Genomic DNA, 15045 nt, shown 5'->3' with positions numbered 1-15045 from the left:
TAAGCCTCTACTTTAAAAAATTGATATTGCCGCACCAAAAAAATTTCCGACACCCAAATTATGAAATAAAGTGGGGAGACTGTTCTTCTTTTTTCCTTATCGGACCCCGTACTTGTTTTCCTTTCCTTTCCTTAATTTTCTTTTCGTACCCTTTTACGAGGAAGAAGTACTTGTGTGAGACACCTTGCAATGATTGGAAGGACACAACGAGCATAATAAGCGCAAGATTCGCATATGATAGTACATATTATTCAATCAATCTTAACAGGGACAGATCAAATATCACTGTTAATTCATTTTTAGGTTCCAACTATTTATTTTTTACTAATGATAAATCGACATGGTAAATAGTACGCAGTCATTACTTGACTGACGTGGTAAAGGCATGGAACGTAGATCTTTTTCCTTGTGTATCCCCAAAGAAAAAGATCTTTGGTTCTATGCCCTTACCACATTAGCCACATACTGACCGCGCACTATTTACTGCATTGATTTATCATGTCTCTTACTTTTTTCATGAAAAATAATGTGCTACATATAGGGTAGTCAATGGATCCCGTTCAAATTGGATTGCTACCAAATTGGTACCGATAATACAAGCAATCTATTAGACCTTGATCAAAACTAAACCAATCAGATTTGTCATTTTCAAGTGTGGAGACTTTGGACCCAATCCCATATGATGTGCATTGTTCCGAATCCAATCCGATTTGATTCAATAGAAATATATGTGAAGCATACCATACATGGGTAGAGCTAGCAAGGAGCCAGTGATGGCAATTGCATGTTCCATTCGTCACCAATCCCTCACCCCCTCAATTTTTTGAAGAACACATTACCACTTGATTGAGTTTTCTCTCATAAACTAATTGGAAATTATCTAAATATCCTTTTTCTTTAGTTTTTATCCATAAATAATTTGCCCCAATTATTAGTTAATGTGGGATTTATCCTAATGTTTGAATGGAAATGGAAGTAGAAGTAAAAGCAAAAGTTTAAGTTAAAGTAAAAAAGTAAAAGTAAAAATTAAGTGATTTGTTTGTAAGTTGTGATGTAAAATTTTAGTTCCACATCGAATAGAAACAACTAAAAAGTATAACTCTTATATAAAAGCTCTCACATAATGTAGTAAGTGTGAAAAAGATATGGGTCAAGTCCACACGCTCGTGAGAGCCCATAGGTTTTAAAAGGGATTTAGACCCATTGGCCTGAAAAATCTTAATGCATGTGTGCTCATGCGATGAGCGCGCAAGGGGGGGATGCAAATCTTCATATTTTAATTCAATGAGTTACACAACCTTATGACTCTTCTAAGAGACTCAAATAGAGTCAACTCATGACTATTATAAGAGGCATAAATGGTGTCTCAACTCTACAGACATGTGCGTTTGATCAAAAAGTCGCAACTCTTTTCAATAGTCTCGGTGACTGTCCAGGGAGACACTTCTAAGTCTATAAATTCGCATGTGTTCCATCTTTTGCATTCATTCAATTTTCGAATTATTACTTGCATAGTGCCCTTCTATTTTCAAGAGATTTTTTGTGTGTCCTTGAGAGTGCAATTCACAGCACAACCTCAATTTTATGTGTATATTAGCAGTGCTGCCGTGTACATGTAGAGCATTGTATTCTGGGAGACAGACGTCCAAAAAGCGAAATCTGTCAACTATTGTGTCTAATACAAGTCTCACTCATTTCATCATTAAGATAATATTTTATGATATTTATAATTTATTTTATTACTTTTTATCACATTATTATTATTTTTTTCTCTAATCTTACATCACAGAAATAACACCCACTACAAGAAAATCTTGGTTCCGTCCGTTGTACAATAAACTATATACATATAATATTAGTATATAGTTTTGATCCAAAACCAGTCCAATTAGTTATCGGATCGGTTCCTTACAGGATTGGGTCTTTATCATTAGTTACCACATCGGAATGGATCAAATTTTTGAGTTTGATCTGATCCATTGATAATCCCATTTACATTCTTATCTGACTTGGGATTGGGACATATCATGCATCCTTATCCTTTATTACAATTTCTACCATAATATAACTCTAATATAAACTTTGAAGGTCATTCTATTCTAAATTAACCATGCAAGCTTCATGACTAAATACTCCGTATATAATCCCATAAAAATTACATCAACTCCTTAACTAGGACTGAGTTTCAGAAACCCTAACCTCACTGTATCTTCACCCACACACCAGAACTTGGTACACCCGCATGCACGACAAACAAAAGATAGTACCCACTTGGCGCAATCTCAGCCGTTGGTGGCCCAATCGCTCTAACCCGATACGTCCACTGCGAGAGACGTGTAATTTCCATCACCCTTAACACTACCATTCTCTGATTCATCCCTTGAGAGTGGGTAGTAAACGATGGTGCAAGTATCGTAACAGAAACTTCACTCTCTTCCCGATATTCTGACACACTGAATGTAACATATAAATCACTCCGATACATTAAAATATCGGTAGCTGACACAATCCTCGGCTGAATCTTTTTGTTTTCTTTTGCTAAATAAGGTGGAGAAAAGGCTTCTAAGCTAAGGTCTGTGGGGTACAATACGCCACTGAAGTTATAAGTAATGTGAGGGTTACTCCCTCCTACTAAAATGCGCCCATCAGGTATCAATACCGCTGATGAGTGGTACAATCTTGGTGTTAATGAAGGGTTCATCACCAAGAATCTCCGGTTCATGGGTTCATTGGTTCGGTAAACCACCGGTCTAGTTACCGGTTCTCTCCCCAATTCCCAACCGGCCGTACCACTCCCTGCACCATTAATTATAATAATGTCACCGGTTGGCAAAGTCAGCATGTCACCCATCACCCGGTTCATGGGCATCTCTTCCATTTCCCATTTCGGGTCAGGATCCGTTACTTTTAATCTCCCACATGTGGAACTCGCACGTACGAATTCACCTTGCTTGGCACGTGAGAAACTACCTTGTGGTGCACCACCACAGATGAAGATCTCAGCTTCGATGGTTGATGATTGAAGCTGAATGGGGAGCAAAACTGATGAACCCGAACTTGGATAGTTTCGAGGATCATTGCCAGGTATCGATGGGAACTCTCGAACCACACGATTATGTATGTAATCAAGTGATATCGATCTAGTATTCGCGAAGATGAATAAGTTCCCATCGGGTAGAAGATGTAAGAATGGATATAAATTGTTCTCATTAGTGTCTCTAGTTTCTCTCAAGAAATTGAGTCTATAAGTATCCGAATTTCTTCTAGGATAAAATTCGTAACTAAATTGTCTTCGGCCACCAACGATGATTATACGTCCATCGGGTAGTATCTGATTAGTGGCATACCATCGACGTACATATAGATACTTGGGGTATTCGATCCAATCGCATTCATTGTTATCACATGGAGCGAACATTCGTATAGTGAGATCACCATCATTGTACCCACCGGTCTGCACGAGGGTACCATTGGGGAGCACCGAGCCGGAGGAGCACCATGTATCCGTTTGAACCATTAAGGGTCGTATGGTGTTAGTGGCGATATCGTATAGTAAAGAGTGTGCGGTGCAATCGGTTGTAAGGGCGGTGTCAGAGGAGTCGATGCGGCATCGGCCCAATGGAAGTGATAGGTTCGATGGGCCAAAGTCAGTTCGATCAAACATGACAACCTTGTTATTATGGAGGAGCTGCATGTGCATGGCAGATATTCCGATGCTCGCGTGCAAGACGCGCCATTTGCCTCCCGGCTGAATTTGACATCTCACTAAGGTAAAGGCAATGATGATGAAGAAGAAGAAGAAGATGATGATGATGATGAAGTGGGTCACTTTCTTGAGCGACATTGATGTAGGGTTTTAGGTTGTTTATTTATTTATTTTTCTATTAAGAAAGTATTTATAATTAGTCTGAGAGTTGAAGGGACGAGGTTGATGGATAATATGATTCATAAATTTGCATTAAAATAACCTTTTTAACCGAAATTACATCCAGGATATAATATCACAATCTTGGTTTGTTAGTTTGAAGTAAACTTGATCTAGTACATTTTGAGCTACCAATTTAAGTTGTTAAGTTGGCTTCTGCATCGTTGATCTTCCAATTTATATATGTTGTCAACTGGTCAAGACTTAATTACAAGATGAAAATGCCTGTCATCTTAATCTCTCTCTCTCTCTCTCCTCTCTTAATTTTTTCCTCTCTTCGTGAAAGACCATAAACCTTCAAGTAGTCTTTGATGGAAGAAAAGTCAAATAGAGGACAAGAACAACAACGAAGAAGCCAAGCCGAAGAGTAAAATAAGGGAGACAGACAAAAAATGTAAAAAATAGGTATGACTCATAAAGGAAAAAAGATGGAATGACACAAACGGAGAAACAAAAATGAAAAAAAAAAGGAATATATATATATATATATATATATATATATATATAGGGTCCCATTCAGCAACAAACATTTTGACAAACATTTTGGCAAAACATTTTTCAAAACATGGGTTAGAGGTCTTGGAATGGGCTGATTTTTTGTGAGGATGATCTCTACGGTGAGGAGATCATCCTCACCAAAAATCAGCCCATTCCAAAACTTCTAGCCCCAGTTTACAAGTTGAAAAATCGTGGACCGTCCATTTTTTGTAAATCATTTTTGATGGGATTAGAAGTTTTGGAATGGGCTGATTTTTGGTGATGATGATCTCCTCACCGTAGAGATCATCCTCACCAAAAATCAGCCCATTCCAAAACCTCTAACCCATATTTTGAAAAATGTTTTGCCAAAACGTTTGTCAAAATGTTTGTTGCTGAACATTTCCCTATATATATATGGGTCCCGTTCGGCACCCTAAGTTTTACCACACACTTTAACAAACGCGTTTTGTCTTACATGGGTTAGAAGTTTCGGAATGAGCTGATTTTTGGTGAGGATGATCTCTATGGTGAGGAGATCATCCTCACCAAAAATCAGCTCATTCCAAAACTTCTAACCCCATCAAAATTGATTTACAAAAAATGGACGGTCCACGATTTTTCAACGTGTAAACATGGGGCTAAACATTTCGGAATGGGCTGATTTTTGGGGAGGATGATCTTCTAATCATAGAGATCATCCTCACCAAAAATCAGTCCATTCCAAAACTTCTAACCCATGTAGGACAAAAAACGTTTGTTAAAGTGTGTGGTAAAACTTAGGGTGCTGAACATTTCCCTATATATATATATATATATATATATATATATATATATATATATATATAGGGAAATGTTCAGCAACAAACATTTTGACAAACGTTTTGGCAAAACATTTTTCAAAATATGGGTTAGAGGTTTTGGAATGGGCTGATTTTTGGTGAGGATGATCTCTACTCTACGGTGAGGAGATCATCGTCACCAAAAATCAGCCCATTCCAAAACCTCTTACCCATCAAAAATGGCTTACAAAAAATGGACGGTCCACGATTTCCCAACTTGTAAACATGGGGCTATATAGGGAAATGTTCAGCAACAAACATTTTGACAAACGTTTTGGCAAAACATTTTTCAAAATATGGGTTAGAGGTTTTGGAATGGGCTGATTTTTGGTGAGGATGATCTCTACGGTGAGGAGATCATCGTCACCAAAAATCAGCCCATTCCAAAACCTCTTACCCATCAAAAATGGCTTACAAAAAATGGACGGTCCACGATTTCCCAACTTGTAAACATGGGGCTAGAAGTTTTGGAATGGGCTGATTTTTGATGAGGATGATCTCCTCACCATAGAGATCATCCTCACCAAAAATCAGCCCATTCCAAAACCTCTAACCCATGTTTTAAAAAATGTTTTGCCAAAATGTTTGTCAAAATGTTTGTTGCTGAAAGGGACCCATATATATATATAGGTCAGGTTCAAGGGCCATATGAGAAAACATATGTAAAAACTTTCGTTTTTAATAAAATTTTAAAATATGGGTTAGAAATTTTGAATTGAGCTGATTTTTTGTGAGGATGATCTCTATGATGGGAAGATCATCCAAAAAAAAAAAAAAACCAGCCCAATCTAAAACTTCTAATCCCATTAAAAGTGATTTAGAATGTGGACCGTCGATTTTTTATCAATTTTTATCACTAATTTGTAAATCACTTTTGATGGATTTAGAAGTTTTTGATTGAGCTGATTTTTTGTGAGGATGATCTTTTCATCATGGTGACCATCCTTGCAAAAAATCAGCTCAATCCAAAACCTCTAACTCTTATTTTGAAAAACGAAAGTTTTTTCATATGTTTTCTCATATGGCCCTTGAACCGCCCCCTATATATATATATATATGGTGGCGCACATAACCGTAGATGATTTTTACTTGTATCTCATAGAAAAACATCTACGATAATGTGCCTGACACCACATCATTTTGTCACCCTTGTGTCTCCGTTTGTGTCACCCTAGCATGACTCTTCCATAAATGCATAATTTTTAATTAATCTAACTAATAAAAAGTAACTTTAATTAAGAGAGTTACTATTGCCACACAAATTCTTATGTAAGTCACCAAAGAATTGCACTTAGTTGGTGTGGCAATAGTAACTCTCTCCTGAGCTTTTGCTCTCCTCAGGGGAGGGGTTTTATTATAGTTTATACAGAGAGAGAGAGGGGAGTCGAGGGTCAATGTAATTAAATTAAGTAATTGAGAGAATTATTATATCTTTAAGTTTAGATAGAGAAATAATAGTAGTTTACTAATTAATATTATTGTTGTGTAAATGCCTTGTATTCTGTTATGCTACGCAAAGTTGAGGGGGCAGCACTCCTAACTTGAATTTTTTAAGGGGTATGAAAAAGGTAACTATGTAATATTTTCTTACGGGTTTTCTATTTTTGGGGGGGTTCTATTTTGGAGAGTTTTATATGTTTTAGTAACTCTCAATTTTATAAATAGAGATCTCTAAAACTACAAAACTTATGCGAAAATAGTAATTGTTCTTGTTTTGTTCTGTAAACATAAATACACTGCTGAACTATGTAAATCATTGTGTTTTGTGCAATTGTGTTATCTTTGCTAAATCTAATATAATGATTTGGTGCATCATAATACATTTTATTATGATAAATCACATCTTCTTCGATTATAAACTCTCATAATTGCACTTTCCCTTGACTAAGAAATGTATAACCTTGATTAAACTGATCAAACAATTGATTTCATCAAAAAAGATCCATCACAATATTGTTGGTCATTGCAGGTCCATGTATCATTATAGCATCTAGCTTATCTTGGGGTGTATTAGACCCGATGGCCCACTAGAACAGATTTGTCGTGATCTCGATCCCCATACAGATTACAAGTTAATAATTAAGGGCTAACGAAGACGATCAAAGAACATGAGTAGGAAATTGATGTCATTGAAACAAATTAATAATTAAGCCTTTATTCTTTGTTTTGGTAGGAGTCGGCCAGGCCCATGCAATAGTGCAACGCATGGGGGACAGTTGAAGGCCCTAATAGCAAGCCATTGTAGTGGACCCTCCCCCAAAGAAAAATTAATTTAATATCATTTGGGCCAATGGCCCACGTATCAAATATTAAACTGATAAGAACAGATACTACACTTGATCTTAACCAAAAGGCCGAGAAAGGTATGCTTTTCCTCGCATCTCAAACTTTATTTTGTAGGCTTTCTCCGCTTTTTCTTATTAACCGATGTGGGACTATGAAGAAGACACATAGTCCAAGAGGTCCAACACATTTGTGGTTAGTGGAACTCGAACCAAAGATTATCTAATATTGTATCCATTTGGGCTTTTAAAAACAAATATTAATTAAGATGGAACTTAAAATACAATAATATTATTCATTAATTCAAATCATAATAAACAATAAACATATTCAATGAAGTTTGGGATCAGTGGAGAGAATACTATACAAAACCCTATCCCTAGTACTACCCTTTAGAATAAGATATTTCCTAAGAACACCCTCTTTAATGAACCCAACCTTCTCCAACACCCTTTGTGAGCCCATATTTTGGACATCAACCAAAGCTTCGAGTCTCTCTAAATGTGGCCACTCAGTGAAGATAGTCTCCACAACCATCTTCACAGCTCGAGTCGCAATCCCTCGGCCCCAATACTTAGATGCTAGAACATAACCAAGCTCGCCACGACATCTATCGTTCCCAGAATTTTTTGTTACCGAAATTGCCCCAATTGGCTTGTTTTCAAGGCAAATTGCTCTTAACCATGGGTGAGGGATGACAGTGTCTTTGATGTAAGTCACTGCATCTTCTGTTGATGTGTAAGTGTCCCAGGTGCAGAAACGTGACACCTTATCATCAGTTGCCCACACCATGAAATCTTCCAAATCTGAAAGATCCAACGGTCGTAGAGAGATTTCAGGCGAACCCTCGACCACTACTTCTTTGGAAAAAATCTCCTCCATTTTGGGTAGATTTTGTAGTGGTGATCCAAGGAATAGGCCTTTTTATATAAGAAAGGTTATAGAACTGACCTTAATTTATGTTCGAAATATCGATTATGCCCCCTTGAGAATTTCATTTATAAAACTGAGCCGCCTCGATGGACTACTTTTGATAATAAGAAAAAGTATCGGACAAGAAAGCATTACAAAAGACCGGTCAAGAGACCCACCCTGAGGAAACCAGCCATGTTCTCTGCATCAACCTAAGCTTAATGCAACTTCTCCATATTTTAAAAGTCTCTAAACACATTAAAAATAGCCATTTTCACAGCTATTGTTTGTACCTATTCATCTCATCTCCTCGAAGATGATGAGGAGTGAGGACTACGACGATAATTATAATAGTGACAATTAAGAACTTAAGATCTGGCTGATTGGTTTGATTAATCAATATTTAATGAATTAGGGACACATGCAAGCTTTTAGAAAAATGTATATTTTAGTATGTCAAAACAATTCTAAATGCATAATGGAGACTTTGTAGTTTCAAATCCATAATTTTATACTAATCATGTTGTTATATATCCTTCAATGAACAGTTTCTGATCAATGAGATATTCAACTAATTAAGTTTAAAAAAAAAAAAAAAAAAAGACTTTGGAAACTTGGTAGTCGCACTAGCCTAAGTCAACGCATTTTGCATTCCACACCATTTGGCATAAAATGCCTCATGCTATTAGTGAGAACGTCAAAATGTCATGCGAGCCAAGTGTTAGTGGTATACCATGGAAGTTTCCAAGAATGACGATCTAAGACATTAGATGTGTATATGTTACTATGCACAATGATAAATATACTATACAAAATTGGGTCATGTGACATACTATGATGGCACACATGTTGGTTTCTAATATGGTGCATCTCTTTTAATCGATAATTTGTGCAATAGATTCCACAAAAAGAAAAGATCTACAGTTCTGTGCACTTTTTTTTTTTTTTTTTTTTATAAACAATATTTCATTATGTGGACTTGCCACGTCGATCGAGTGTAAATTTTCGAGTTAGATTATCATTAGTCTTTGAACAATAACCCAACTTAACAAAATTTTGTAGGTAGCTTTGGAGGAGTGCGCCAAACTTGTGCAGTAGCGCAACACAAGGGCAACGCTTGAAGGACACAAACACAAGCTCACTACTTCACAAAATACATAGAAGCAACAAATGGGTATTTTCCATTACTCTAGTTTCTCCGTTTATCACCCAAATACAACGAAATAAAGAAGAAATATAAACTTCTTTGTAATCTAGTTTCTGGGTTTTTCACAATAAACAAGATCCAATAAACCCAAGTAAAATTTCTAAGGAAATAGAGTAAAGTGGAGAGAAGAGACCCCAGAATTCAAGGAAGAGCCCACACACGCAGAAAGAAAAAGAGTAACGTGGAATGGAGAAGGTGAGACTGTGAAGGTAGAACGAGACAATGAAGCAGACGTGAAAGAAAAAGAGAAAGAGAGTTGTATTTTTATATTTTTTAAGTCATCTTTTATCAACTAATAATGATTGGGTGTAGTAGTCAAAGTCCCTCTTCAAAATGGAGAGGTTTCACCATTTGACCACACTTTACTAATTTTATTTATAATAATCTTGAACGGGATGACATTATTCAATTCAATCGAATCAATTAATTCGGTTGGATTAGATCCAGATATGAATTTAATGAAAGTAAAATGGCTTGGATATGATTTTTGTTAGTAGGATTGAGTCGAAATCAAAATAATCATTAATAATTAACCCACCAATGATACGAGGACGTCTAGTGCATACTCCGACACAACTTTTGTCACTCACCCGGTTAGTGAATCGAACTCGTGATTCGGTTGAGTTAAACTGTATCATGGGTGTGCAAGTGTTATTTTCCATGACTTATTGTAATTTATTTTTTTGAAAGGTGAAATGAGTTGACCCACTATAAATTCATTTCAAATATGAAAACTCCATTGTAACTAATGATTAAGTCAGCTCAACATTTTCAATCTTGCATATCAACCTTGTCTTGCCTCCTGAGAATACTCCAATCCACATGAATTTCACATACAAAATAGCCCAATCCACATGAATTTCACATACAAAATAGCCCAAAAATATGGGTTTTTGTACCAAAAAAACAATCCTCAAAATTGGGTTTTTACACCATCAAGATAATCCAAAGCTCTGTTTTATAACACTAAAACAGTTCCCAAAAATCTAATTTTCAATGTATAAACCATTCCTTAAAAATCCAGATTTTTGTTATACCAAAATAGTTCGAAAATCTGATTTTTTTTAGCACCCAAAACAAGCTCCCAAAAATTATTTTATGTTGTCAAAACAGTCCTAAAAAAATCAATTTCTGGTGTAGAAAACCAGTCTGAAAAGTTCAACATTTTGTAATGTAAAATCAGTCCAAAAACATGGTTTATGGTACCCAAACCAGACCCCAAAGAATTATGGTGTCTACACCACCAAATATTCCCCCCAAAAAACTAGTTTTTTATGTCATCAAACCAACCCAAAAATCTGACTTAATATTTATTTATTTTTTATTTTAAAACAATCCCACAAAATCCCATTTTAACTACTAAACAAGTCCTACAAATTGATTGTTTGAACCCAAAAATAAATCCCCAAAGAGCCAGTTGTTTGACACCTCAAGAATGTCCCACCAGATGTGGATTTTTGCTGTGGAAGCAGTCTACAATGATGATAAAGTTAGTCCCAACTTGGTATAAAGTCAGTCCATAAGTTTGAACAGTGTACCACAACTTAAATGTGGTTAGAGATGTTGCACCACTGAGACATTCTTTTCCACACAAAAAATAAAAAAAAGGAACAAAAGGTCTCCTTCACTTGAATACAAGAATGGAAGGAGAACTTCCATATGGGATTAAGTTTTATCCATCTAATCATGCAGCAGTTAATGAATCATGTTTGAACACATAAATGTTAAATTATGGTTGAAAACCATAACTAAGGAGACCGATATTTGCATCCAATAAATCAGATCAAACTTGAATTTATTTCAAAATCACGTTACTAACACTTTATGCAATGTGCAATTTGGGTTTGAACCAAACGAGTTTGACTTAAAGGCACTGAGTTCACATTAGTATTAAGTTGATTTAGCATGAAAATCAGATTTTTGAAGTAAATTGATCAAAGTGATTCAGTATTTAAGCAAGATTTTAGTAAAAAAAACACACAAAACAAGTTGATATTCTGCAACAACACAATTTTCAGCAAGTATAAAAATCAATAAAAGTTCAAAGATTGACGATCGTTCATCATTGAACATCCATAGTACTAGGAGGACAAGCCAACGGATAAAAACATTGGAGTGACATTGGATTTATTGTGATTTTTACATTTCTGAGGTGGAGGTGTGCAAATAACCGTAGTGAAACGGCTCCCTGAACTCATGGACATAGGCAAATTTGTCGAATCACATAAAAATTCTTTGTCTTCTCTATTTTTTCATGTTCTTTTTATTATTTTATAGATTTAATGATGAAATCATGATTGAGGTCGATATAGTATCTTTTGGCAAATTGACACACTTATTGTCTAACAACAAAGTTGCCACGTTTTTCAACTCTATATATTACTGTCCATGTGGCATATTTTTGTTCCTTTCCAACATGACATCCTCTTAGTTCACCACAATAAATTTCTATTGAAGATGACAACTTAGCAAATTGGTGACGTCTTAGGGTCAACTCTCTTAGAATCCAACTTCACCATTACCTTTCAAAAAAAAAATTATATATATATGGGGATGGTTCAACAGCCCTAAAGTTTGTCAAGTTTGATGCCAACCATTTTTCAAAATATGGGTTAGTATTTTTTTGACAAAATCCTAGACAACATTCTAGACAAAATATTTTGTCTTGTATAAGCTAAAAATTTCAGAATGAGCTGATTTTTTGTGAGGATGATATCTATGGTAAGAAAATCATCATCACAATAAATCACTCAATTTTGAAATTTCTAACCTTAATTTATAAGATGATGAATCGTGAACTGCTAATTTTTACCATTAGTTTGTGATCACTTTTCTTGGGATTAGAAGTTTTAGAATTTACTACTTTTTTGTTAGGATGATCTACTCACTAAAGAGATCATCCTTACAAAAACCTTGTCAAACACTACCCATATATATATATTCTTCTTTCTTTGTGGCCTTCAACAACCAACTCAAGTCAATCTCTCCTAAGAAGATGAACATCATGATCATCTCTCTTTTTACAAATACAAAATCAATACATGAATTTTTTTTATTACCTAAGCTAGAATTTTGGTATTTCTTTAAAATTAGAAATACAGATCTAACATTCTATCAAGAATCTTTATTCTTTTATCTTCTAAATTTAAGCGAAATATTTCTATTTTTGGCAAGATTTCTACTAAATGTTGACTGAATTTTTAACAAACAAAATTTTGAAGGGATAGATTTAGAGGGGTGCGCCAGGCCCGTGCAGTAGTGCAACACATGAGCGACGCTTGAAGGGCCCAATAGCAAGCTATTGTGATGGACATTCCCCCAAAGAAAAATTAATTTAATATCATGTGGGCCGATGGCCCACGTATCAGATATTAAACTGATAAGAACAGATACTACACTTGATCTTAGCCAAAAGGCCGAGAAAGGTATGCTTTTCTTTACATCTCCAACATCATTTTGTAGGCTTTCTGGTCTGTTCCGCTTTTTCTTACTAACCGATGTGGGACTATGAAGAAGAAACATAGTCCAAGAGGTCCAACACATTTTAGTGTTAGTTGGACTCGGACCAAAGAATGTCTAATATTGTATCCGTTTGGGCTTAAAAACAAATATTAATTAAGATGGAACTTAAAATACAATAATATTATTCATTAATTCAAATCATAATAAACCATAAACATATTCAATCAAGTTTGGCATCAGTGGAGAGAATGCTATATAAAACCAGATCCCTAGTACTACCCTTTAGAATAAGATATTTCCTAAGAACACCCTCTTTAATGAACCCAACCTTCTCCAACACCCTTTGTGAGCCCAAATTTTGAACATCAACCAAAGCTTCGAGTCTCTCTAAATGTGGCCACTCAGTGAAGATAGTCTCCACAACCATCTTCACAGCTCGAGTCGCAATCCCTCGGCCCCAATACTTCGATGCTAGAACATAACCAAGCTCGCCTCGACATCTATCGTTCCCAGAATTTTTTGTTACCGAAATACCCCAATTGGTCTGTTTTCAAGGCAAATTGCTCTGAACCATGGGTGAGGGATGATAGTGTCTTTGATGTAAGTCACTGCATCTTCTGTTGATGTGTAAGTGTCCCAGGTGCAGAAACGTGACACCTTATCATCAGTTGCCCATACCATGAAATCTTCCAGATCTGATAGATCCAACGGTCGTAGAGAGATTTCAGGCGAACCCTCGACTACTACTTCTTTGGAAAAAATTTCCTCCATTTTGGGTAGATTTTGTGGTGGTGATCCAAGGAAAAGGCCATTTTATATAAGAGAGGTTATAGAACTGACCTTAATTTGTGTTCGAAATATCGATTATACCCCTTGTGAATCTCATTTATAAAGCTGAGCCGCCTTGATCGGCTGCTTTTGATAATAAGAAAAAGTATTGGACAAGAAAGCAAAATACCGGTCAAATATGGGTGGCTAGGTATATCACCCACCCATATATAAATTTATTTAATAAAATTTTAATCTTTATTAAAAAAAATAAGTTCTATTTTCACCACACAAAAAAAAAAAAAATAATAATAATAATAATAAATATTAAAAACAATAATATTTTTTTTAATTTATTAAAAAATAATAATAAATCGACAGTTCGATAGTTGGTATTAGATTATAGTAGGATGCAATATAAAAATGTGTAATGTGATGCACTCATTCATAGTTTTAGACAGATCAAATTTTAAGAGATTAAGATTAGATTATGGATTAGATCGGTTAGGATTTTCATTATATATATCCTCTTAGGATTTCTGTATTGATCATCTAAGAGAATCAATAATATCTCATTCTTCTATAATGTCTATTGTCCCGAGTCAAATCCGAATAAGATATTGATCCGTTTTTATATCCGGATGATATATTTCTTTAAAAATTATATTTAAAAATACATGTATCATCCACTATTTTAATATAACATGAATTCTTATAAAATAAATGAATTATATTATGAAAATACAATAATATAACAATTAGAAAAGAAATATAGCAAAAAATATGTTGAATAGTCTGAAATTATCTAACCCAACCAACTCGAATCAAGTAATTCAATAAAGTCAAATTCGGATCTGGATTTATTGAAAGCAATATGGTTCGAATATTATATTTGGCCTGAACTTGACCCATTTTAAACCCTAGTATTCAAGTTGTCACGTCTAACCAGATTATTAAATAGGTTGTGCTTGGATTAGAGATGTCAATTCATTTATCCTATTTTAATTATCATATCATTAATGTGTTGTTTTGACCGTGTACTACTTTACTAGTATATAACTAGGGCAGCGTGGCTTGACCTCATCCCTAACAGGCTAGCCCACACTCAACCTGATTGTTGGGTGAGCCTGAGCTTAATTATGTAGAAAATGAGTTGAGCCTGGGTTAGA

The 15045-nt window shown here is 35.2% G+C and overlaps 1 protein-coding gene and 2 non-coding genes across 3 annotated transcripts; all 3 read right to left on the bottom strand.

Moving 5' to 3' along the window:
* Positions 1 to 2200: 2200 nt before the first annotated feature.
* Positions 2201 to 3844, bottom strand: LOC147383165 (glyoxal oxidase-related protein). The gene has a single exon (XM_086427284.1). It carries the CDS (start codon positions 3842 to 3844, stop codon positions 2201 to 2203), a length of 1644 nt encoding a protein of 547 aa, XP_086283410.1.
* Positions 3845 to 7414: 3570 nt separating this feature from the next.
* On the bottom strand, positions 7415 to 7611 carry LOC147383164 (U2 spliceosomal RNA). Its single transcript, XR_015174101.1, has one exon. It is a non-coding gene; the product is annotated as a U2 spliceosomal RNA (small nuclear RNA).
* A 5267-nt stretch (positions 7612 to 12878) lies between these two features.
* Positions 12879 to 13075, bottom strand: LOC147383163 (U2 spliceosomal RNA). Its single transcript, XR_015174100.1, has one exon. It is a non-coding gene; the product is annotated as a U2 spliceosomal RNA (small nuclear RNA).
* Between the last annotated feature and the right edge of the window lie 1970 nt (positions 13076 to 15045).

The sequence above is a fragment of the Akebia trifoliata genome, chromosome 16, assembly GCF_017979445.1.
Source record: "Akebia trifoliata isolate Shusen 1 chromosome 16, ASM1797944v1, whole genome shotgun sequence".
Taxonomy (NCBI): Eukaryota; Viridiplantae; Streptophyta; class Magnoliopsida; order Ranunculales; family Lardizabalaceae; genus Akebia; species Akebia trifoliata.
The sequence above is the reverse complement of the archived record's forward strand: the minus strand, read 5'-3'. Positions and strand labels throughout refer to the sequence as shown.

Bases quoted from the DNA above. Each gene is read 5' to 3' on its own strand.
- LOC147383165 (XM_086427284.1), bottom strand. From the start codon at position 3,844: ATGTCGCTCAAGAAAGTGACCCACTTCATCATCATCATCATCTTCTTC.